Here is a 23716-nt window from a genome sequence, read left to right as displayed (position 1 = left end):
ATCCACCACCACCATCACCATCATTATCACCGTCTCCACCATCACCATCACCACCATCACCATCACCGTCTCCACCGCCACCATGACCATCACCGCCATCACCATCATTATCACCGTCTCCACCATCACCATCACCACCACCACCATCACCACCACCACCACCACCATCACCACCACCACCATCACCATCATTATCACCGTCTCCACCATCACCATCACCACCACCACCATCACCACCACCACCACCACCATCACCACCACCACCATCACCATCATTATCACCGTCTCCACCATCACCATCACCACCACCACCATCACCACCACCACCACCATCACCATCACCATCACCATCACCACCATCACCATCATTATCACCACCATTATCACCACCATCACCACCAAGATCATCATAATCACTTATTATTTAGACACCACATTCCCATGGAAGGGTCTCTGAACGCTAACTTCTAACTCCTCTTGCCGTAGCTTCAGGGAGAACTCCACCATAAGTTTAAGCAATGGTGCGTGCAGCGTGAGGGCAACGGGAAGATGTGAGGTGACCTGGGGACTTTGCATCTGTGGAAGCATCTACGGATTCTCAGTGGTCATTCAGCTTCTGAGCACTGTCCCTACGAAGAAATAGGCTAGTTCTGAAACAATCACACTGAGGGCTTGCGTACATACAGGTTCTAGATCTAACTTAGGAAGTCTGGCTACAGGTCTGGGAACCTGTATTTTAAATAAGATTGTTAGTAGCTCTTAAATAAGTTGTGGATTATTGTTTAAGTTCAGCCTGTATACAGACTGCATCCATTCATGCATTCATGCATTCGACGAATATTTATTGAGCACTGATTAAGTGCCAGGCCTATGTTAAACATTTCCCTACGTTATTTCTCACATTCTGTTATCACCCTCGTTTTGTAGATGAGGGAGGTAGACTTGGGGACAACAAACGAGTAACTTGCCCAGGGCCACATAGCCAGGAAGTGAACAGGGGACATTTGAGTCCAGAGCTCACACTCCTTATCACCCCTTAACAAAAAGGGGTCTTTGCAAGGAGCCAGCAGAGCATAATAGGCAGTAAAATTGTCAGGCCACCCCAGGGCTAAGGAGAATGTAGTGGGGGTCATGTGTCTGTTCTCGGAGGTTAGGGCCTTGGAAATGGCTTCCTGGAGGAGGTGTCAGTTATCCAGGTGGGCAAGAGGTGTGTGTGTGTGTGTGTGTGTGTGTGTGTGTGTGTGTGAGAGAGAGAGAGAGGAAGAGAGAGAAAACATGGCAGAGGAGATAACATACGCCAAGGCCTGGCAATAAGTATTTTTTCCTGCGTGAACCATGGGAACTGCACTACAGTGGTGTTTCTAGAGTGTGATTTCCTCTCCACTGGTTTCATTACTGCTTATCAGAGGCACACAGAAGACTTTCTTTTTCTCTTTCTACAAATTTTAATAGAAGTTCCTTTAAAGCATAGTAGGAAGAAAAAGAATAACCAGCATGTCAAACCCATGATATTATATATGGTAGTTCTTGGAATGTAGCTAAAGTTAATATACTGGTTAAGAAAGTGCATGAGTAGCAATAACATTACAGAGTATGAGAGGGAAGGTAAAAACAGTGAAGGTGGAAAGCCCAGGAGCGCTGAAGATTCAGGAACCCTGGGCCAGAGGGTGTTTCTGTCCGTTCCAGCTTAGAAGCTCTACACTTGAAGTTTGTCTTGAGTGTGAATGGCTCTTTTGTCAGTAATGTCACATTCTTCCCAGTGGGGGCAACGGCGTCCCTGCTGCTGTTAACCATGAAGGGATGATTTGTTCCCAGTATTAGGACCTGCAGGGCCAAAGTCTGTCCTCGGAATGGTCAGGAGGAGCTTTGAGCTCTGGGGAAAGGGTCAGGAGGGAGCCCACACGGTGCTAAAGTAGCTGTGGGAATCAGCCCAGCCCAGAGCAGGGACTCACAGTTCAAGAATGTTCTTTGGCCCCATGCTGATCATAGCCGCAGAGCCCTGGGCACCAGGAGATTGGCTAAAAATACCCTGGTCATGGGCCGAGGGCTTGCATTTAGAAAACTGCTCTCCAGAGGCAGCCCCGGGGAGAGCTGATCTAACACGGGCAGCAGGCAGGCCGCCCAGCCACAAAGGTTAGCCAGCTCAGGATGCTCCCAGCTTCAGCTTCTGCCAAGACGGCCTTAGTACTCGGGCTCAAATGAAATGCCACTTTCAGCTCCTTTGCTTAAGAGATTTTCAGAGCTGTGCAGCCGAGCCCTCTGTCTGTTCTACTACCTTAACGGCAAGACTTTGCTGGCTCCTTAGCAAATGAACCCCTCAAGTGGAAGGGGCGGGGCTTTAACCCGACAGGGCTTCAGAAATGCTCCCCCACTGTCTCTGGGAAGCTGCATTTGAGATCACTGCAAGTCACAAGTAGAACTCACGGGAACTTGGGTGCCAGCAACATGCTTTCATGTCTCGGCTTCTGAGGAGGGACAGCTGTGGGCAGGAATTCTGTCCAACTCTTGCTCCTGACCAGCCTGGTGCAGGGGCTGGGGGAGCTGATTAATGCCCCAGCTATGAACAGGGAAGACACTTAACTGAGAAATCACACGAAACGCAAGACTGTTATGTAATGATTTACGAGCACAAGCCGTCTCTTCAAGCAGACGTTCGTGGGGCAGAACCGGGTGGAGCGGCTCTTTAATAGTATAATTCACGGCAGCTGCTTTAACTGAGCACCTAGTACGTGGCAAGCACACAGAGCTTCTCTGTGTACCATCGTACACATGGTACGATGTGTACGATGGCAAGTTCACCTGGCTGGACCCTTGCTGCCTCTGCTCTGCTCACCAGGGCCCCACGGGCTGCTTACATCTCACTGCTGGTCAGGGGAGAGTGGGAATTGGCCCAGGGTCCTCGGGCACTGCTGACCTGCCTGGGTTGATGCTCCCAGGTCTGGGCAGTCAGGGAGCCCTCGTTCGGTGCACTGAGTGATCTCATGGGCCATGATTAATAAGGCCAGGTCATGATCCTAAGTCTAGTTATTTTTGAAGGTAGGATTTGGCCAGAATCCTGAGGCTAAAATAGAAGCCACACTTTGGATCCCTTGTGGGGTGTTATCCAGGGCTCCTGGTGACCTTTGTCCTGGCCCAGAAGCCTCTGGCTCAGACTAGAGTAGCGGTTCTCAAAGCAGGGTGCCCCTGGCCCAGCAGCAGTGGCATCACCCAGGAACTCCTTAAAGAGCACATTCTGAGGCCCAGCCCCGGGCCTACAGGCTCAGAAACCAGGGTGGCGCCAGTGCTCTGTGTATTAGCAAGCCCTCCCGAGGGTTCTGATGCTCGGAAGTCTGAGAACGATGGCTGAGGCAGGTGACAGGTCCCCCTCACTTCCTTCCCCATGGTCCCTGAGAACTGCTGTGCCGACAGGCAGGGTTGAGGTGGGTCCAGGTGAGTGGTGCCTGATGGTGAGTTGTCCCTCTCGGGAAGGGCTGGGCTGGGGGCTGGTGTCAGGTCTCTGGTATGTGTGGGACAGTGAATGGTGCTGGCCTGGCTGGGCTGGTGTTTCAGGACAGGGCCCTAGAGAAGGGTGACCAAGTCACAGTCACTGAAAGCATGCGTCTCTCCTGACGGCTGCTCCGAAGTGGCGAGGCCTGCTGAGGGGGGGCTTTCCAGGCTGTAGGTGAACAGAAAATTTGGGGACTCTCCTGTGTCTCAGGCTTCAGTATCCCCGATATCTCGAATGCACAGAGAGACCGGAGCTCAAGGCTAAACGTTAGCCTCTGCTTTGGACTTTGTTTTCACTGTGAAGACGGATTGTCCCAATAATGCTCATTTCAGCTTTGGATGAAATACCCAGCAATTCAGGATCTGCGTTCGTTTGCAAAGTTTAGGTGCCCAATAAATCATTCTTTTGCAGAGATGCCATTAACTAATAATTCAAAGCTGGTAACCTTCATTCAGCCGTGATTAAAGAACTTTGCTGAATGGCAGGGGATGACATGTTTTTCTGAATGCCGGCAGCAAAATCTGCTTACACCATCCATCTTTACTTTGATAAACTGCCCTTAACTAATAATTCCGGATGGAAGGATTTTAAATCGAGCATGGCGGTTGGCAGGTTCAGGTCAAACTCTCAATAATGATAAAGACTATTTTACTGCAAACTGTCTTCAGACGGGCGATATTCGTTTAGGTTCTAAAGAGCGGGCGATATTCCAGCGCTTCCCCGGGCACTTACAGAATGTGGGCCATTCACACCCATTGCGTAAGGGTGGGGCCACGAGGCGCAGCTTTCGCATGCTGTGTTCTTGGAGGGAAGACCAGGCTCTGGGTGTGCCCCTCCAGCCTGTCTCTCCCATGCTTGGCCTGCGGGTGCCAGCTGGGATGGCCTGGCCAGCATCCATGACCAGGTCGTGTTTCTCCTCTGGCCCCCGGCCCCTCACACCGCCCCTCACGTGGCACTGGGGAAGTATGCCCCCTCCTGGCTTGTCTGCCTACCCAGCCCACTGCAGGCCAGCCTTCTGGGGGCAAGTGCTGTCTTACCTGCTTCTGTGGTACACGGCGCCTGGCACGAGCTGGACACTTCATCAGAGTAAGCTGCAGTAGCAGGTGAGTGGACAAAGCCCCTTGCTGGTTCACGCTAAGGACGGATGGTTACAGGATACACAGCAACGATGGATGGAATGTGCCAGACGGGGAGCTTGTTAACATGCAGATGCCTGGGTCCCACCTCCAGAGCCTCTTTCAGCGGGTCTGGGCTGGGGCCCTGGGAGCCTGAGTTTAAACATGCTTGCCCAAACCCGAACCTTCTGCCCTTACCTTTCTTCTTTGCTTCTGAGAGCCGTGCCCACAGCCTTTGAGCCATTGGCTCACTTTTCTGACTAGACTGTGGTGAAGATACTGGTGACGGGGGTCCATGGTCCTTGAACACCCACAAATGAATGGTGCGAGGTGTAACAGGGAGCATGGAGGTCCAGATGGCCAAGGGAGATCAACTTAGGATAAACTGTTGTGAAAACTGCACATTTATTCATCCGTTCAGCAAATATTTATCGAGAATCTGCTATGTGTATCACACTGTACCTCTCCCCATGTGTGAAAGTTTGGACAAACTGTTCAGTCAAACTATTGGGCAAACCTTTGTGGACCTCTCCTCACATGCGGTCTGTGAACCCTCTGACACCTGGCTACTCAAAGTGTGGTCCGTGGACCAGCAGTGCTGGCACTGCCCGGGGAGCTTGTTAGAAATGCTGAATATTGGGCCCCACCCCAGAACTGCAGCCCCTGTGTCTGCATTTCAATAAGAGGCCAAGATCCCCAGGTGACATGTGTGCACATCAAAGCTTGAGACCCACTGGTCAAACACCCACTATTGGGCCAAACGTCTTATATCCAAGTATGTGTCTGTGACGGAGCGCACAGCTTTCATGCGATTCTCATGTTGACCTGTGACCCCCAGAATTTAATCATGGCCTCGGGGACTATCTAGTCCAGGGCTGTGTTGATAAGAAGTTGTGCTTCCCTGATCGAACCCTGTGAGCGATCTGGGATAAGATTTATGATGGGCTCGGCATTATGCAGTGATGAAGGAGGTGAGCGAGTCTCCGGAAGGCTGATGCCTTCACATTGGGTGGTTGGCCTGAAGTTCCCGGGGTGAGCAGGGCAGCACACAGAGCAGGAGGGGCGGGGAGAAACTGGAGACCCCAGGATGGACTAGAACCTGCCTCTGTCTCACACCACCTCTAAGTCCACAAGATGCTTGGCTGGATGGCCACCCTCACACATTGCTGGTCATGCACCTGGTCCATGACTCACTGGAGCTGGAGGAGCCGCTGGTCCCATTGCTGCCCCAGGACAATCAGGTGAGGCCCCATCAGAGGCAACAAGCAGGAGCTTCCACAAGGCCCGGCCCATCAGAGCCCATTTCACGCCGCTTCATGTCTGCCTTCCAGACGGCCCAGAGACTTCTCTCCTGGCCAACCCTGACCTGGAACATAGAGCAAAGAGAATGTGGGAGATGTAAGTCCCGCCCAGATGCACCAAGGCCGGGCAAGGTTCTCACACTCGGCAGTCGCCAGGGCCAGGCGGTGCTGTGACGGGTGAAGAGGGACCGGCAGGGCTGTGAGGACCTCCATCCAGGTATACATTTCAGGTAATGAAAGGTGTTGAGAAAGTAAAGCAGGTAATAGGACCGAGCGCCTCGGGGCAGTGGAGGCAGGCCTTGGAGTCCCCAGCCTGTACCTTGCCTCATGAAAGTTTACAGTCAGAGGGGACCAACTAGTAAATAATTGCAGAAATCGATGTAAAAGGACAAGTATGATGAACCCACATTTTAACCAGATTCCTAGGTGACCTATTTGCTCAGTAGAGATTGAGAAGTGCTGTCCCAGGGTCTCCTTTATGACCACTGTATATTCCTTCTTTTAAACAAACACTGCACGTTTTGTGGAGGCGGGTGAGGGATTATATGGAGAGAGAAGACCTAGACAGTCATCTTTGCATGTCTTTTGGAGTCTGGGAGAATTTCTGCCTGTTTAAGAATTAGAGAGTCCAAGCCCATCAATGAGTTAAGGGTATATAGTTTACTTTGTATATAAAAGTTTTGAGTCACTGGAGAAAACCTTCACAAATTACTTCTTCCCCCCTGAAGGAGGCAATGTGTAGCCAAGCAGGCCTGAGACCCAAGCACAGGTTCCAGCAGACGTCAAACCAGAACAAGGCTGCAGACTTCCTAAGAAGCCCGTTAAGCTTAGGCTGGTAGCACGAGATACCACCATGTGGTTTGGGGCATTCTTATTTTGAATTTCCTTTGTGGTTTAGAACTTTAATTTCAGCTTCCTGGTAGACCATGGTATTAGGGTGATGAAATCATAAAGAACACCTAGACTCACAGTAAGAAACCATCACCAAGGGCTGCAATTCCTCATTCATCATTATGCAATCCATGGAGTCTGTTTGTAGCTTCTCTCCATAGATTTCAACTATGACTCATCAAAGACTAAATCAGCCCATTTTATAAACATTCTGTCTCTCTATAGCCAAATGCTTTCAGATATCCTGAATCATATCAGCATACTGGTCATTAGAAGGGAGACCTGTAGCAGTTCACAGATTACAGATATGATTACAAAGCCAAAGTCCAGAACTGGAAAAGAAGATTACAAAATTAACCTCTGTGTCCCAGGCTCACTTCTAAAGCATGGCACATTTTATAAGATGTCAGTCTCCCAGAACCTGGCACACAGCCAGCTTACAGAATGCTTACCGAATACAATATTCCTGCAAGACTTTTACAATAAATCCAAGCTTAGAATGTATCAAATTTTAAGTACCGTAAAAGATGGTGTTTTCTCTCGATCAACAGGGCGGTGAACATGTATTTTTCCATTCACATTATCTTTTATAGAAAACAAACCAATCTCTGGATATTTATCTACACCAGGTCCAATGATTAAATATACTAATTCCATGTCGGCAGACAAATTATTGAACAGCTGGAAGGAGAAAAAATTAGGGAAAAATGAGGGTGAGAATAAGCCACTATGCCTATCAAATATCTAGGCTAAGATTCAAAGGCATTTGTAAAGAACCATACCCAGCAATTACAGATCTGAGAATTTACCCTAAAGAAATAAACAGGTAGAGATGAAAGAACAAGGGGTATAGCAGCAGTTTGGTTTGTAATAGTGAAAAGTTGGAAACAACATAAATGTCCATCCCTATGGAAATAATCGTGTAGTGGTTCTCCCCTCACGCGGCATGGGGCTCTGCAGCTTTTCAGGATTTATATTCCCTGCCCCAGAATGAGGGCTGTGACACATGGTAAAACAAGAAAGGCCACCAGCGGGACAGTATACTCAGTGTGATCCCATTTTGTTAATACAGATTCATAGTAGTGACTGTGCAAAGAAACATCTGAAAGGATACATACCAAGTTGTCCATACTGATTATCCCTCCAAAGAAGAGTAATAATCATACAGCTAACTTTACAAATTGCTTAGAAGGAGCCAGCTTATATATTGCCTTACTTGCACTAACCTGCTTAATCTTTTTTTTTTTTTTTTTTTTTTTTGCGGTACACGGGCCTCTCACTGCTGTGGCCCCTTCCGTTGCGGAGCACAGGGTCTGGACGCGCAGGCTCAGCGGCCATGGCTCACGTGCCCAGCCGCTGCGCAGCATGTGGGATCTTCCCGGACCGGGGCACGAACCCATGTCCCCTGCATCGGCAGGCGGACTCAACCACTGCGCCACCAGGGAAGCCCTGCTTAATCTTTTAACAACCCTATAATGAAGGTACTATCGTTGACCCCATTGTACAGATGAGGAGGCAAAAAGTCTATCTAATTTGTATAGTGAGGATGTGGTACATCTGGAATATGAACCCACTGAGTCCCCTGACCCTTGGGAGTATTCACTGTTAACCGCTGGGCCTTCCAAACTGTCTATAGATGGGTTTTTTTCAGTAGGTATATATTATTTTTATAAATATTGAACAAATATGAATCATTTAAAAATTTTTTCTAGGAATCATAGAACGTCAGAGCTGTAGGGGACTTAGTATGTAACTCAAAGACCCATGGAGGTCAGGAAGGTGGTGGAAATGAACAGCAGGAGCCGAGTATAAAAATCCTGGCATCCAACATCCCCATGGGACTTCTTTGGTGCTTCAGTTGACACTCAAACCTCAAAGTGAGGGAGACAATAGGGAGTGGTGGGGACTGTGACGCCCTGGGTAACTCAAGCCCCAGCAAATTCCTACCATGTGGGGATGTACTGTCCAAGGAATCAGATCTTCTCATTTTTATAAAGCCTCTAGATGTGCAGAATTTTTAATACAATCACCCTATTTTTTCCAATTTTTAAAATCATGGTACAATATAAAACAGGCCTACAGGCTGGAACTAACCAGCCTGTTGCCATATGTGATTTTTTTTTAATTAATTTTTTTGTTCTGTTTTGTTTTTGTTTTTTTGTTTAATTAATTTTTATTGGAGTATAGTTGCTTTACAAGTTGTGTTAGTTTCTGCTGTACAGCAAAGTGAATCAGCCCTGCGTGTATATATGTGATTCTGACTTTCTCAGCTCACTCTTACATGGAGCAGCGATTTATCCAAAGTCACACACTCAGGTAAAGGCAGGGTGGGCTCTAGGACCCAGGCCTCCTGACCCTGGCCAGTGCTGCCCCTACCACTCCACTACCTGGCCTCCGTAGCCTCCTGCCAACAGCAGCATGCTTAATCGGGGAGGATGGTGGATGATGGGGCCCTTCCTTAGAGCAGCTGCCTTACCTCACCTGCAAGTTTGGGAAAGGGTCCCGAGTCTTCCCCCTCCAGCTCCATGGTCGTGATAATCCATCTTCTCTTGGGTCGCCGTAGAGGCCGGCTGTCTCCCTGGAAATCACAGTGACCGTGGTGAGGAGGGTGTTTGTGGCGCCAGGGGCGCAGTGACTGATGGCCCTTTCCTCTCCCATCCTCACAATAGTCTCCGATGCTCAGCAATTCCAAGTGCCCGTCTCTCTACAACCACAGAGTCAGTTCTAAACTGGGGGGCATGTGACACCCAAGGATTTTCCATTTTTATGTGGCTCATGAGATAATTTCAGGGGCCATGAAGACACAGCACTAAAGATCATTGCCTAGTGTGTGCTCGCACCTGCTCTAAAGCAGACATGCACAGAATTGTTGAATTCATGGGAGATTTACTGCCCCTCTGTTTCTCTCTCCATCTTTCTGAAATCCTTGGTGAGAAAGTCTCCATTCAGTGCAGTTGGGTCTTGAATTCCCCTCTGTTTACTCAAGTCCCTTGTAACAGACTTAGACTCAGACGTTAGGGTCAGAGATTTGTCAGGCAAGGGAATATAGATAGAATTTAACTATGTGGTTTCATTTGTTTTATATATATTTTACAGTATAGCCGGTTTCTAGTCACATTCATTTTTATTCACAAGAACGTACTTTAAAAAAATTATGTAATTAGAAAGTGAGTAGATCACAAGAACTACGGGAAGGAAATCATAAGGTGGATGAGGATACAACAAAACCTCATGATGGTGGTGGTGACTGCATCCCTGCACTGCCCTGTACTCACACACTGGGAAATAGCAAGTCTGCTGTTTCTAATTCCCTAAAGAAGAAAAGAGTGTGGGCAAACCTCTGGGCCAGCACTGTGTGCTTGATTCCTGATGTTCACGGATTGCTCGTGTTCTAATTAGACATAAAAGCATCGTCTGCAATTCTCTTCAGTCCTTTGAGATTCTAAAAGGCCACATCTAGTTACTAATTTATTTTGTCTCAACCAAACATTGACAGGGCACTGAAAAACTCAAAATTGCAATCCAGCTTCTAAGTAAAGTACAGTCTCACTTGGTTTATCAAGAAACTGAATTCCAAACCCCACCTTTGTTTGATTAGCAAGACCATCATTTTCTGGTGGGGCACTGTTGACCTTAAAAATAAAAATGACATTAATTAGTAGGGAATGTACTTAGCAGAATCAGGTAGAAGCTGCCTAAAGTCACACAAATCTTCTAGAATTAGAAAGGGGGAAAAAGGAACTGCATTCAGTTTTGATAACTATAATTTCTCGTTCTTGACATCTCAATTCATAATTACCACTTCCCTTCTGTAACTGGAGGAGAATTCTGATTAAGTATTACCAACGGTAGGGACATTTAAAACCCTAAATGTTACTGTTATGTTAGCATACCATAATAAATGGGTAATCAAACTGTCTATTCAGGGTGAGCACAAATGTATTTCCATGGGCACATGTAAATTAGCACCAAACGTTAATTGGTGGTGGGATTCAAGTGGGCTTTTTTTTTTGTTTTTTCTTTTATGTTTACCTTATTTTTAGACTTTATCATACAGTCATCAATAAAATTAAGGAATTTGGTACTTTACGTTTACATAATTATTTACATTGAGAATTGTTTATCATTTTTATCTCAACAAATTTCCCCCTCAAAAAAAAACCCCAAACATGTACAGTAAGAGTGTTGAAGTACCAAGAGAAAGAGACGAGCCCTGCAATGGATGTCAAACCAACACAAAACATGTGTGTCTATATGTATATGTGTATGTGTGTGCATGTGTGTGACACCCATAGTTCTACTTCATTCATTTTCACTGCCCTGTAGCATTTCACTATACGAATGGAGGACAATTTATTTATCATTTTCCTAATGATGGCCATTTAGGTTATTTCCAGTTGTTTGTTGTTACACACACACAAAAAAGATGCTGTGGTTATAAACATCCATATGCACATAGAAAATTTCTCTGGACCCTGGTTTTCACTTTGGTTCGCTGTGGTCCCTGACGCTATCAGAGACTCCACAAGGCCAAACACGTACATAATAATCTAAGATACTATTTGTTTTGCTGTGTGACATTTGCACTGATGGTACCAAAGATTAGTGACAAAACTGCTGGTGCCTCAGCACCATTGGAGGCTATGGCACAAATTCCTCTGATAGTCATGCATTCTTCATCACCACGCACGTGCAGGAAAGAAGAAGGAAGGGAGAGAGGAAGGAAAAGAAAAAAAGCCAGTCTCGTTTAAGAATGATGTAATTGGTGAATTCATTTAGTTATTGAAGTCACTTGAGGATGGGCGAGGCAGAAAATGTTATTAATTTATCCCATTGCCACACCTGCATGTCTATCTTTTAAGCACTCTGGGTCTACATGGGAAGGATGCATGAACCCCTGTGCTACCCATCAGTGTAGAAGGTTTGAATCAAAGAAGAGCACGTTTGTGATTATCAGAGTTGACAGCTGAACAGGCCCCTTTTTTTTTTTTTTTTTTTTTTTTTTTTCAGCGGTACGCGAGCCTCTCACTGTTGTGGCCTATCCCGTTGCAGAGCACAGGCTCCGGATACGCAGGCTCAGCAGCCATGGCTCACGGGCCCGGCCGCTCCGCGGCATGTGGGATCTTCCCGGACCGGGGCACGAACCCGTGTCCCCTGCATCGGCAGGCGGACTGTCAACCACTGCGCCACCAGGGAAGCCCCAGGCCACTTTTTTCTGAAGCAGCATTTTCCTCGAAAGAATGACTGCCTGACCATGGCTGTTCGGGATCAGGTACTTGACAGACAGGTCGTTGGTAATGAACAGAGTCAGCCCGTCACTTCGAGAAAAACAATGGACAGTCATGTTGCCGACAGTAAAATTTAAGCTCTCAAGCAAAAATTAGAATTTTGGAAAATTTGTGTCTGCTACTCCGAGCTTGACAGCTTCCCAACAGGTAAAGATTTTTCTGCTGATGTCGGTGGACAGATTGACGAATGTGATTTTTTGATTTTGTAGAATGAAATATGTCAACATTTGGAAGATCTTCGTTGCTCCAAGAGCTGAGTTTCCTACTGATTAAGACATCACGGCCCAAAATCATGCACAGGTGAGAGTCATCTGCAATGCAAGAGACACAAATGGTTTTAATGGAACAGAGTAAGGAAAGTTCATTAATATGCTTTCGGATTCCACATTGCAAGTAAGTGTTAAAAAAGGACCACTTGTCAAGTTTTGGTGTGATGTCAAAAAGAATACCCACAATTATCTGTTCCAGGCGATTAAAATATTCCTCCCTTTCCATATATACCTATGTGAGGCCGGAATTGCTTCACATACTTTAACCAAACAACATTTACAACAGACTGAATTCGGAATCAGAGAGGAGAATTCGGAATCAGAGAGGAGAATCCAGCTGTCTGCTTTTAAGCCGGACAGCCAAGAGATTTGCAAAAAACATAAAAGAGTGCCATTCTTCAAACTGAATGGAATTTTGAAAAATATGTTTATTTTTCATAGACATGTGTGATTTATATTAACATGTAATGGACTTATCATTAACTTTAATGAATTGAGAAATACGTTTAAAATTTCCCAGTCTTGGGAATTCCCTCTCGGTCCAGTGGTTAGGACTCCATGCTTCCACTGCAGGAGGCCCAGGTTCGATCCCTGGTCAGGGAACTAGGATCCCACAAGCCACATGGCGTGGCCAAAAAAATAATTCCCAGTCTTAATTTCTAACATGGTAAGCATCAGTAAATATAACCTCATAAGCAACAGTTCTTTGGGTTCTGCATAAAGTTTGCGAGTGGAAAGGCATCCTGAGAGCAAGAGGTTTGATAGCTGCTCCTCTAGGATTTATACCTAAGATCTCCCAGGACAGGGTAAGTGATCACCAGCCCACCTAGAGCCTGCCGAACACCTCTTGTTGTGGTCGCCCCCCCCCCGCCACTATAAGGATCTATCCTCACCCAAAAGCTTGTTGCAGCATAAAGGACTGTGTAGTAAATAACAGCGTCATAGAAAATAAAGAAACATCCTCCAAATCTTCATTTCTTGTGGTTGGCCACCCTTCCAGTGAGTGGGGTATATTATTGGGTCATCTGGTTTTGTTAATGTCAAATATAAACGTATTTGTTTCCTGCCACAGGCTCTATTTCTATCTTTTTCCCTAAAGGCAAAGAATTTTTTTAAACTCTTTCCAAAATCTCAAACATCGACTTATTCAGACAACAAATGCTTCTTGATTAATGTTGTTAATTTTAAATTAAGAGCCTAACCGCATGTGGAATTTTAAAATGGAGAAAATTGCAGGTCTTGCAACAGAATGAAGAAATTCATTCCATTTCTAAGACAGGTGTATTTTCGGGTGGCCCAGGTCATGAACAAGGAATACATTAAGGTTTTGTCTCCTCTCTGGCCTCAGTTTCCCCTTCTGTGAGCAAGGGTGTGAAGTGAGGTGTAGGGCCCTTTCAACAGGAAAGCTCTAGTTTCATTTTCCTATGATGGCACATAAACAGCACAGCCGACAGTCACCAGGAGCCGGCTGGAGCGCTGGAAAAGAGGTCTGAAATAGTGTATTTCTTCGCCCAGAGACACCTGAAATTTCACATCCTTGTGTGCACATGTGTGTTGTTTCTCCTCTCTTTATGCACCACTTGGAATTCATTTGCACTGTCTCGACTGGTGAGGCAGGAAGACTGGAAACAGTTATATTTGTCGAAATGATCTTGTAAGTACGCTTATTATATTTCCCATCCCTGCCAATTTTAGGCTGTTTGTCCAAAGCGGATGCCATTCAAAAGATTTACATAAAGCTTTCTGTAACGTGACTGGGGAGAAAACTTTCTCCAAGCGCATCTCCAGCTGCACTGTCCACCTATTTCATGGGAGTGTGGCAGGTGGGCGGTCACTGTAAGGTCCAGCCTGCCCATCACATGATAGCTGCTGCTGACTTGAGGACATGTCACCGGCATTGTGCGGGCCAGGCTGAGGAGCCGTGGCAACTCTGGGGAGAAGTTTTCTCAGTAAATGAAGGCTTTGTGTCTATAGAAGGTCGTAAAGAACTAAGAGACCTATATGGAAATAATTCTTTCCTGAAAATATTTTTCACAGCAAACTTGAATTCAAGAAAAATTTTTTTATTGAGGTCTCATTGACGTGCACCAGCATATTAGTTTCATGAGCACAACACAATAATTCAATCAATATATGTATGTATTTCGAAATGATCGTCACAAGAAGCCTACTTAATATCTGTCACCATTTATAGTAACAGATTTTTTTTCTTGTGATGAGAACTTTTAAGATCTACTCTCTTGGCAAGTTTCAAATATGCAATTTGGAATTATTAACTAGAGTCGCCATGCTGTACATTTCAGTTGCTTTAAGCCACCTAGTTTGTCCTTTGTAATAACAGCCCTTGGAGACTAGCACACGGGTCCAAACACATTCTCTGCATATGGAAGCTTGGCTGATCGTTTACAGGTGCGGATTTGGCATAGAGCAACAGAAAATGGGGTTCTCAGGGCTCTTAGGACAGAGACCAGCCACTCTGACCCCTGCTGAGGGCTCAGCATCACCTCTGACCATATGACCCCTCACCTCCTGCAATCCGCCAGCTCTGTTGTTCTTGAATGAAGCGGTTGAGTGAGTTAATCAGGCAGAGCATAAATGCTAAGAAACTTTTCAAAGATAACTCGACTCAGAATTTCCCAGATTAAAAACAACAACCAACCATAACAGACTTTGTGCACTAACTTCTTTGTCAAACCCTCCCTTCTCTTGGGTCCTGGAAGCTGCCACAGCCCAAAGCTGAGGACGTGCAGGCTCTCAGGACTGGAAATGGCAAATAGGGGAGCAGGACCCTGCTTCTGTGGCTTGTCGTGGGATCTGGGACAAAGACCTGCAGCAGAGTCACAGCTTTGTCCTTTGCTTCATGTCAGGATGACAAAGCAAGGGTGGGGGATTTGGGGAGAAAACTGTCGTAGACATTGCAGCTCTTCAGCAGAATGGGTACCAGTTTTAAATCTGGATCAGAGGAGGGGGAGGGGGTGCCTGCTTTGCATGTCAGAGCTGGTCAGAAACCAATGTGGGAGGAAAAGGTAGGGGTGGAAAGGAATAGGTTACTTACAGCCCGCTCAGCAAATAATTGGGCACCTCCCAGGCGCAAAGGTCTTCGTCAATTAAGGGTCCAGAGTGTGGATTGCTCAAAACCTCTGAATCCTGCTGCATCCCATTCTCTCCCTTGGCCTTGATCCCCTGGAATCTATATAAAGCTGCTTTCAACAAACACGGAATTGCTACCCACAGTCCAGTCCTACTGCCCAGCCAACCCACCACACCCTCTGACGTGAATTGACCTGCCCGGGCTCTGTGCTAACACAACAGAAAGGAGAAAAAATACACCTCTGAATGAGTCCAGTTAGGGGTGAGGGCAGGAGCAAGACAAAGATGGAGACAGGGTTTGATTTGTGATGTATTCAAATCCAGGTGAACATGGGCTACTGAAACAGGATTCTACCAGAACACACAACTCCTCATGGCAAAAAGTAACCAAGAGGGCTTCCCTGGTGGTGCAGTGGTTGAGAATCCGCCTGCCAATGCAGGGGACCAAGGTTCAAGCCCTGGTCCGGGAAGATCCCACATGCCACAGAGCAACTAAGCCCCTGTGCCACAACTACTGAGCCCCTGCGTCACAACTACTGAGCCCGTGCGCCTAGAGCCCGTGCTCCTCAACAAGAGAAGCCACCACAATGAGAAGCTCGCGCACCACAACGAAGAGTAGCCCCCGCTCGCCACAACTAGAGAAAGCCCGCACGCAGCAATGAGACCCAACACAGCCCAAAAGCAAATAAAATAAATTTATAAAAAAAGGTTCTTCCATGTTAAAAAGTAGCCAAGAAAGTCCTCCGAACACCAAGCAAAGGGTGCCAAATAAGGCATCAAATTTCAGAAGCAGAGCTGGCTAGAGGACTGGGAACTTTTTCTTTGCTCTTTTGTTTACTGTTACACCCCAGTGGCTATGAAAGCACCTGGCTCAGAACGAGTAGCCAATCAGTAGTAGCAGCCCCGGCCCTGAGTAAACAGAGCAACCATTTCACCAGGGCTGCGAAAACAGAAAGATGCAGATTCTCTGTATTACCTCATTGACTCCCACAGAAAAGTACAAGCATTAGCTTCAATTTCAGGTGGAGGAAATGAGGCTTAATAAGGTGAAGTTAAAACCTTTAAAAACCGGATGCCCAGGCCACACCCCAGTGACCCAGCACAGGCCCAGCATCTTGACCCCCGCCCACTGCAGGGCCTCCTGCCTCTGCCCTCGGCGGGTTTATAAGGAGGAACTCAGCAGCAACGCCAGAGTTCCACGGCTCTCCCTCCCGCTCTGAGGAAAGTGACTAAGCAGGTCGTGACCCACAAGCATGTGCAGGAGCGTTAACTCCGTCCACTGTAAGTACAAACAGAACAAGCCCATACTTGTCTCACCTTGATTCTACTGTTTTTTTCCCAGTTGAGCCGAGGCAACTGGTGGGGGACAGGGGGATTTAGCTTTCCCACCCCCATCGGTTTGCTCAAACCGTCTTTGACATACTCAGTTGAGATTTTCTTAGTCTTATGTAAGGTGAATAGACGTATCCTTAGGAAATGTGTTGATATAAATCTAAAAGTGTGTGTACTATATACACCGGGTTTAAGGCGAGTCCCCTTAGCCTGTCCCCACTACTCCCCCAAACAGATCATGGCGCTAAACCCCTCCTTTGTATAAATTCTGGAAAATCCTTTTCCTCCCCTGTACTAAAGTTCCCAGCCCCCTCGCTCTCAGCTGCCGCCGATCACATGCAGTCCACCCCCGACCCCTTATCCTCGAAGGGGCAGAGCCAGCTGGAGCTGTGCTCTCAGTTCCTGGCACCTGGCAGATAGATCCTACGCGCCAGGTTGTGGGTACCCGCCCCTGCTCACCTGCAGCATCAGCAGTGCGAGAAGAAGCAGCAGCACGGACTGGGCCCTGGAGCTCATGCCGATGTGGGGATGCCTGGGATACACCCAGAGCCTGCGGGCGATGGTCAGTCCTCCGGGCCGTGGGCTCACCTGCAGCCCAGCCTTTCCAGCAGGCCCTCTCCTCCAGTCACTCTTCGGTCACTTGGTCCCAGGCATTCTCATCTCAACTCTCCCCTCCCTTCTCCCTGGCCTTTCTTTTTTCTTTTTTTGAATTTTATTTATTTTTTTTATACAGCAGGTTCTTATTAGTTGTCCATTTTATACGTATTAGTGTGTACATGTCAATCCCGATCTCCCAATTCGTCCCACCCCCCCCACCCCGCCGCCGCTTTCCCCCCTTGGTGTCCATACGTTTGTTCTCTACATCTGTGTCTCTATTTCTGCGCTGCAAACCGGTTCATCTGTACCATTTTTCTAGGTTCCACATATATGCGTTAATATACGATAATTTGTTTTTCTCTTTCTGACTTACTTCACTCTGTATGACAGTCTCTAGATTCATCCACATCTCTACAAATGACCCAATTTCATTCCTTTTTATGGCTGAGTAATATTCCACTGTATATATGTACCACATCTTCTTTATCCATTCGTCTGTCGATGGGCATTTAGGTTGCTTCCATGACCTGGCTATTGTAAATAGTACTGCAGTGAACATTGGGGTGCATGTGTCATTTTGAATTATGGTTTTCTCTGGGTATATGCCCAGTAGTGGGATTGCTGGCTCATATGGTAGTTCTATTTTTAGTTTTTTAAGGAACCTCCATACTCTTCTCCATAGCGGCTGTATCAATTTACATTCAAGAGGGTTGAATGTAAGAGTTGAATGCAAGAGGGTTGAATGCAAGAGGTTGAATGCAAGAGGGTTCCCTTTCCTCCACACCCTCTCCAGCATTTGTTGTTTGTAGATTTTCTGATGATGCCCATTCTGACTGGTGTGAGGTGATGCCTCATTGTAGTTTTGATTTGCATTTCTCTAATAATTAGTGATGTTGAGCAGCCTTTCATGTGCCTCTTGGGCATCTGTATGTCTTCTTTGGAAAAATGTCTACTTAGGTCTTCTGCTCATTTTTGGATTGGGTTGTTTGTTTTTTTAATACTGAGCTGCATGAGCTCTTTATATATTTTGGAGATTAATCCTTTGTCCATTGATTCGTTTGCAAATATTTTCTCCCATTCTGAGGGTTGTCTTTTTGTCTTGTTTATGGTTTCCTTTGCTGTGCAAAAGCTTTTAAGTTTCATTAGGTCCCATTTGTTTATTTTTTATTTCCATTACTCTAGGATGTGGATCAAAAAAGATCTTGCTGTGACTTATGTCATAGAGTGTTCTTCCTATGTTTTCCTCTAAGAGCTTTATAGTGTCCAGTCTCACATTTAGGTCCCTAATCCATTTTGAGTTTATTTTTGTGTATGGTGTTAGGGAGTGTTCTAATTTCATTATTTTACATGTAGCTGTCCAGTTGTCCCAGCACCACTTATTGAAGGGACTGTCCTTTCTCCATTGTATATCCTTGCCTCCTTTGTCATAGATTAGTTGACCATAGGTTTATCTCTGGGGTTTCTATCCTGTTCTATTGATCTATATTTCTGTTTTTGTGCCAGTACCATATTGTCTTGATTACTGTACCTTTGTAGTGTAGTCTGAAGTCAGGGAGTCTGATTCCTCCAGCTCCATTTTTTTCCCTCAAGACTGCTTTAGCTATTCGGGGTCTTTTGTGTCTCCATACAAATTTTAAGATTTTTTGTTCTAGTTCTGTAAAAAATGCCATTGGTAATTTGATAGGGATTGCATTGAATCTGTAGATTGCTTTGGATAGTATAGTCATTTTCACAATATTGATTCTTCCAATCCAAGAACATGGTATATCTCTCCATCTGTTTGTGTCATCTTTGATTTCTTTCATCAGTGTCTTACAGTTTTCTGAGTACAGGTGTTGTACCTCCTCAGGTAGGTTTATTCCTAGGTATTTTATTCTTTTTGTTGCAATGGTGAATGGGATTGTTTCCTTAATTTCTCTTTCTGATCTTTTGTTGTTAGCATATAGGAATGCAAGAGATTTCTGTGCATTAATTTTGTATCCTGCAACTTTACCAAATTCATTGATTAGCTCTAGTAGTTTTCTGGTGGCATCTGTAGGATTCTCTATGTATAGTATCATGTCATCTGCAGACAGTGACAGTTTTACTTCTTTTCTGATTTGGATTCCTTTTATTTCTTTTTTGTCTCTGACTGCCATGGCTAGGACTTTCAGAACTATGTTGAATAATAGTGGCAAGAGTGGACATCTTGTCTTGTTCCTGATCTTAGGGGAAATGCTTTCAGTGTTTTACCATTGAGAATGATGTTTGCTGTGGGTTTGTCGTATATGGCCTTTATTATGTTGAGGTAGTATCCCTCTATGCCCACTTTCTGGAGAGTTTTTACCATAAATGGGTGTTGAATTTTGTCCAAAGCTTTTTCTGCATCTCTTGAGATGATCTTATGGTTTTTATTCTTCAATTTGTTAATATGATGTATCACATTGATTGATTTGTGTATATTGAAGAATCCTTGCATTCCTGGGATAAATCCCACTTGATCATGGTGTTTGATCCCTTTAATATGTTGTTGGATTCTGTTTTCTACTCTTTTGTTGCACCTATATTCATCAGTGATATTGGTCTGTAATTTTCTTTTTTTTGTAGTATCTTTGTCTGGTTTTGGTATCACGGTGATGGTGGCCTCATAGAATGAGTTGGGAGTGTTCCTTCCTCTGCAATTTTTTGGAAGAGTTTGAGAAGGATGGTGTTAGCTCTTCTCTAAATGTTTGATAGAGTTCACCTGTGAAGCTGTCTGGTCCTGGACTTTTGTTTGTTGGAAGATTTTTAATCACAGTTTCAATTTCAGTGCTTGTGATTGGTCTGTTCATATTTTCTATTTTTTCCTGTTTCAGTCTTGGAAGGTTATACCTTTCTAAGAATTTGTCCCTTTCTTCCAGGTTGTCCAGTTTATTGGCAGAGTTGTAGTAGTCTTGTAGTAGTCTCTTAGGATGCTTTGTATTTCTGCGGTGTCTGTTGTAACTTCTCCTTTTTCATTTCTAGTTTTATTGATTTGAGTCCTCTCCCTCTTTTTCTTGATGAGTCTGGCTAATGCTTTATCAATTTTGTTTATCTTCTCAAAGAACCAGCTTTTAGTTTTATTGATCTTTGCTATTGTTTTCTTTGTTTCTATTTCATTTATTTCTGCTCTGATCTTTATGATTTCTTTCCTTTTGCTAACTTTGGGTTGTGTTTGTTCTTCTTTCTCTAGTTCCTTTAGGTATAAGGTTAGATTGTTTATTTGAGATTTTTCTTGTTTCTTGAGGTAGGCTTGCATTGCTATAAACTTCCCTCTTAGAACTGCTTTTGCTGCATCCCATAGGTTTTGGATCATTGTGTTTTCATTGTCATTTGTTTCTAGGTATTTTTTGATTTCCTCTTTGATTCCTTCAGTGATCTCTTGATTATTTAGTAGTGTATTGTTTAGCCTCCATGTGTTTGTGTTTTTATGTTTTTTTCCCTGTAACTGATTTCTAATCTCATAGCGTTGTGCTCAGAAAAGATGCTTGATATGATTTTGGTTTTCTTAAATTTACTGAGGCTTGATTTGTGACCCAAGATGTGATCTATCCTGGAGAATGTTCCATGTGTACTTGAGAAGAAAGTGTAATCTGCTGTTTTTGGATGGAATGTTCTATAAATATCAATTAAATCTATCTGGTCTATTGTATCATTTAAAGCTTATGTTTCCTTATTAATTTTCTGTCTGGATGATCTTTTCTTTGGTGTACATAAGGTGTTAAAGTCCCCCACTATTATTGTGTTACTGTTGATTTCCTCTTTTAGAGCTGTTAGCAGTTGCCTTATGTATTGAGGTGCTGCTATGTTGGGTGCATACATATTTATAATTGTTATATCTTCTTCTTGGATTGATCCCTTTCGTAGTGTCTTTCCTTGTCTCTTGTAACATTCTTTATTTTAAAGTCTATTTTGTCTGATATGAGAATTGCTCCTCAAGCTTTCTTTTGATTTCCATCTGCGTGGAATATCTTTTTCCATCCCCTCACTTTCAGTCTGTATGTGTCCCTAGGTCTGAAGTGGGTCTCTTGTAGACAGCATATATATGGGTCTTGTTTTTGTATCCATTCAGCTAGCCTGTGTCTTTTGGTTGGAGCACTTAATCCATTCATGTTTCAGGTAATTATCAATATGTATATTCCTATTACCATTTTCTTAATTGTTTTGGGTTTGTTTTTGTAGGTCCTTTTCTTCTCTTGTGTTTCCCACTTAGAGAAGTTCCTTTAGCATTTGTTGTAGAGCTGGTTTGGTGGTGCTGAATTCTCTTAGCTTTTGCTTGTCTGTAAAGCTTTTGATTTCTCCATCAAATCTGAATGAGATCCTTTCTGGGTAGAGTAATCTTGGTTGTAGGTTCTTCCCTTTCATCACTTTAAATATGTCATGCCACTCCCTTCTGGCTTGTAGAGTTTCTGCTGAGAAATCAGCTGTTAACCTTATGGGAGTTCCCTTGTATGTTATTTGTCGTTTTAACCTTTCTGCTTTCAGTAATTTTCCTTTGTATTTAATTTTTGCCAATTTGATTACTATGTGTCTTGGCGTGTTTCTCCTTGGGTTTATCCTACCTGGGACTCTCTGCCCTTCCTGGACTTCAGTGGCTATTTCCTTTCCCATGTTAGGGAAGTTTTCAACTATAATCTCTTCAAATATTTTCTCGGGTCCTTTCTCTCTCTTCTCCTTCTGGGACCCCTATAATGCGAGTGTTGTTGCATTTAATGTTGTCCCAGAGGTCTCTTAGGCTTTCTTCATTTCTTTTTCATTCTTTAGTCTGTTCCACAGCAGTGAATTCCACCATTCTGTCTTCCAGGTCACTTATCCATTATTCTGCCTCAGTTATTCTGCTATTGATTCCTTCTAGTGTATTTTTCATTTCAGTTATTGTACTGTTCATCTCTGTTTGTTTGTTCTTCAGTTTTTCGAGGTCTTCATTAAACATTTCTTGCATCTTCTCGATCTTTGCCTCCATTCTTTTTCCGAGGTCCTGGATCATCTTCACTGTCATTATTCTGAATTCTTTTTCTGGAAGATTGCCTATCTCCACTTCATTTAGTTGTTTTTCTGGGGTTTATCTTGTTCCTTCATCTGGTACATAGCCTTCTGTCTTTTCATCTTGTCTGTCTTTCCGTGAATGTGGTTTTTGTTCCAATGGCTGCAGGATTGTAGTTCTTCTTGCTTCTGCTGTCTGCCCTCTGGTGGATTAGGCAAACTAATCCCTGGCCTTTCTTGGTTTATCAGAGTGGGGTGGGCTGAGCCTTAGCCTTTAACCTCATTAGCTACAAGCAGAATTCTTAGGAAGGTAGTGGACGGAAATAAAACTGCCCCTGCCACACATACAGCAGACATGAGGCTGGGAATCTGACCCCAGGAGATTAGGGCTCAGTCAGAGGAAAGTGAAACCAGTGGCTCTGAGGAACTAGGGGTTTAGTTTCTTTATTTTTAGTTTCCAAAAATCAATGGAATGCCCAGTGATCTCTTTCTGTAGCAGGGTATTTTAATGTTTATTTCTTTATAGTCTCTATCATTTGAAACCAAAGAACTGGAAAAGGAAAGGATAACTTTATCAAGGAAAAAAGAAAAAGTATACTTTTTACTTTCCAAAGCACTAACAATCTTTATCCCAACCATGTCTCGAGGCTCTGGGGTTTGTAGACTTTTTCTACCAAAATCTCTTTTACGCTTAGATGAGTCTGGCTTTTTGAGTTTGGGGTTAAAGGAAGAGGGAGGAGGGATAGGAAAGAGACTCCTTACGGGTGGGGTCTCTGTACCAACCTGGGGTCTTTGCATTAGAATTCTGAAAAAAAGACAAGTTGAGGTTCTACCATACCAATACTTAAGGCTGCAATGACCAAGTTTAAAACACAATCTGACATCCAGTAGTCCTCATTACCTTAACCTATTACCTTGTTATCTCATCACCTTGTTTAAAATAGTAAGCAGTTTTTCAGCAGGTGAAATAGAAGGCAGGCTTTCTTGCCTTACCGTACATTCATAGCTCCACGAGAGGCTGCTGCACATTTTAATTTGAATAGTTTATAATCTGAATCCAAATTAATAGTTTGTTATTGAAAGGAGTAACTAATGTAATGTTAAGATGTCTCTGTATTTCCTGTGCATAAAGAGAAGCATAACAATAATTATCAAATTTACAACCTTGCATTTATTTTCAACGTGGATTTTTTTTTTAATTTATTTATTTATTTATTTATTTTTGGCTGTGTTGGGTCTTCGTTTCTGTGTGAGGGCTTCCCCAGTTGTGGCGAGCGGGGGCCACTCTTTATCGTGGTGCGGGGGCCACTCTTCATCGCAGTGCGGGGGCCACTCTTCATCGCGGTGTGCTGGCCTCTCACTCTCG

The 23716-nt window shown here is 44.6% G+C and overlaps 1 protein-coding gene and 1 long non-coding RNA gene across 2 annotated transcripts in view; both read left to right on the top strand.

Moving 5' to 3' along the window:
* Positions 1–42: 42 nt before the first annotated feature.
* On the top strand, positions 43–11915 carry LOC149747523 (uncharacterized). Its single transcript, XM_089897133.1, has 3 exons — positions 43–5843; positions 5934–8275; positions 11805–11915. The coding sequence occupies exon 1, from the start codon at positions 83–85 to the stop codon at positions 455–457; it is 375 nt and encodes a 124-aa protein (XP_089753259.1). The 5' UTR covers positions 43–82; the 3' UTR covers positions 458–5843; positions 5934–8275; positions 11805–11915.
* A 41-nt stretch (positions 11916–11956) lies between these two features.
* Positions 11957–23716, top strand: part of LOC111186703 (uncharacterized) — a 30706-nt gene continuing 18946 nt past the window's right edge. Inside the window, exons 1-2 of the long non-coding RNA XR_016387954.1 lie at positions 11957–12382; positions 15766–16722. This is a non-coding gene — a long non-coding RNA (uncharacterized LOC111186703). The remainder of the gene's footprint in view (positions 12383–15765; positions 16723–23716) is intronic.

This window comes from Delphinapterus leucas, chromosome 15, assembly GCF_059928025.1.
Source record: "Delphinapterus leucas isolate spDelLeu-1000000601 "Yukka" chromosome 15, BTC_Dleu_Yukka2, whole genome shotgun sequence".
Classification (NCBI taxonomy): Eukaryota; Metazoa; Chordata; class Mammalia; order Artiodactyla; family Monodontidae; genus Delphinapterus; species Delphinapterus leucas.
This window is presented reverse-complemented; position numbering and strand designations above follow the sequence as displayed.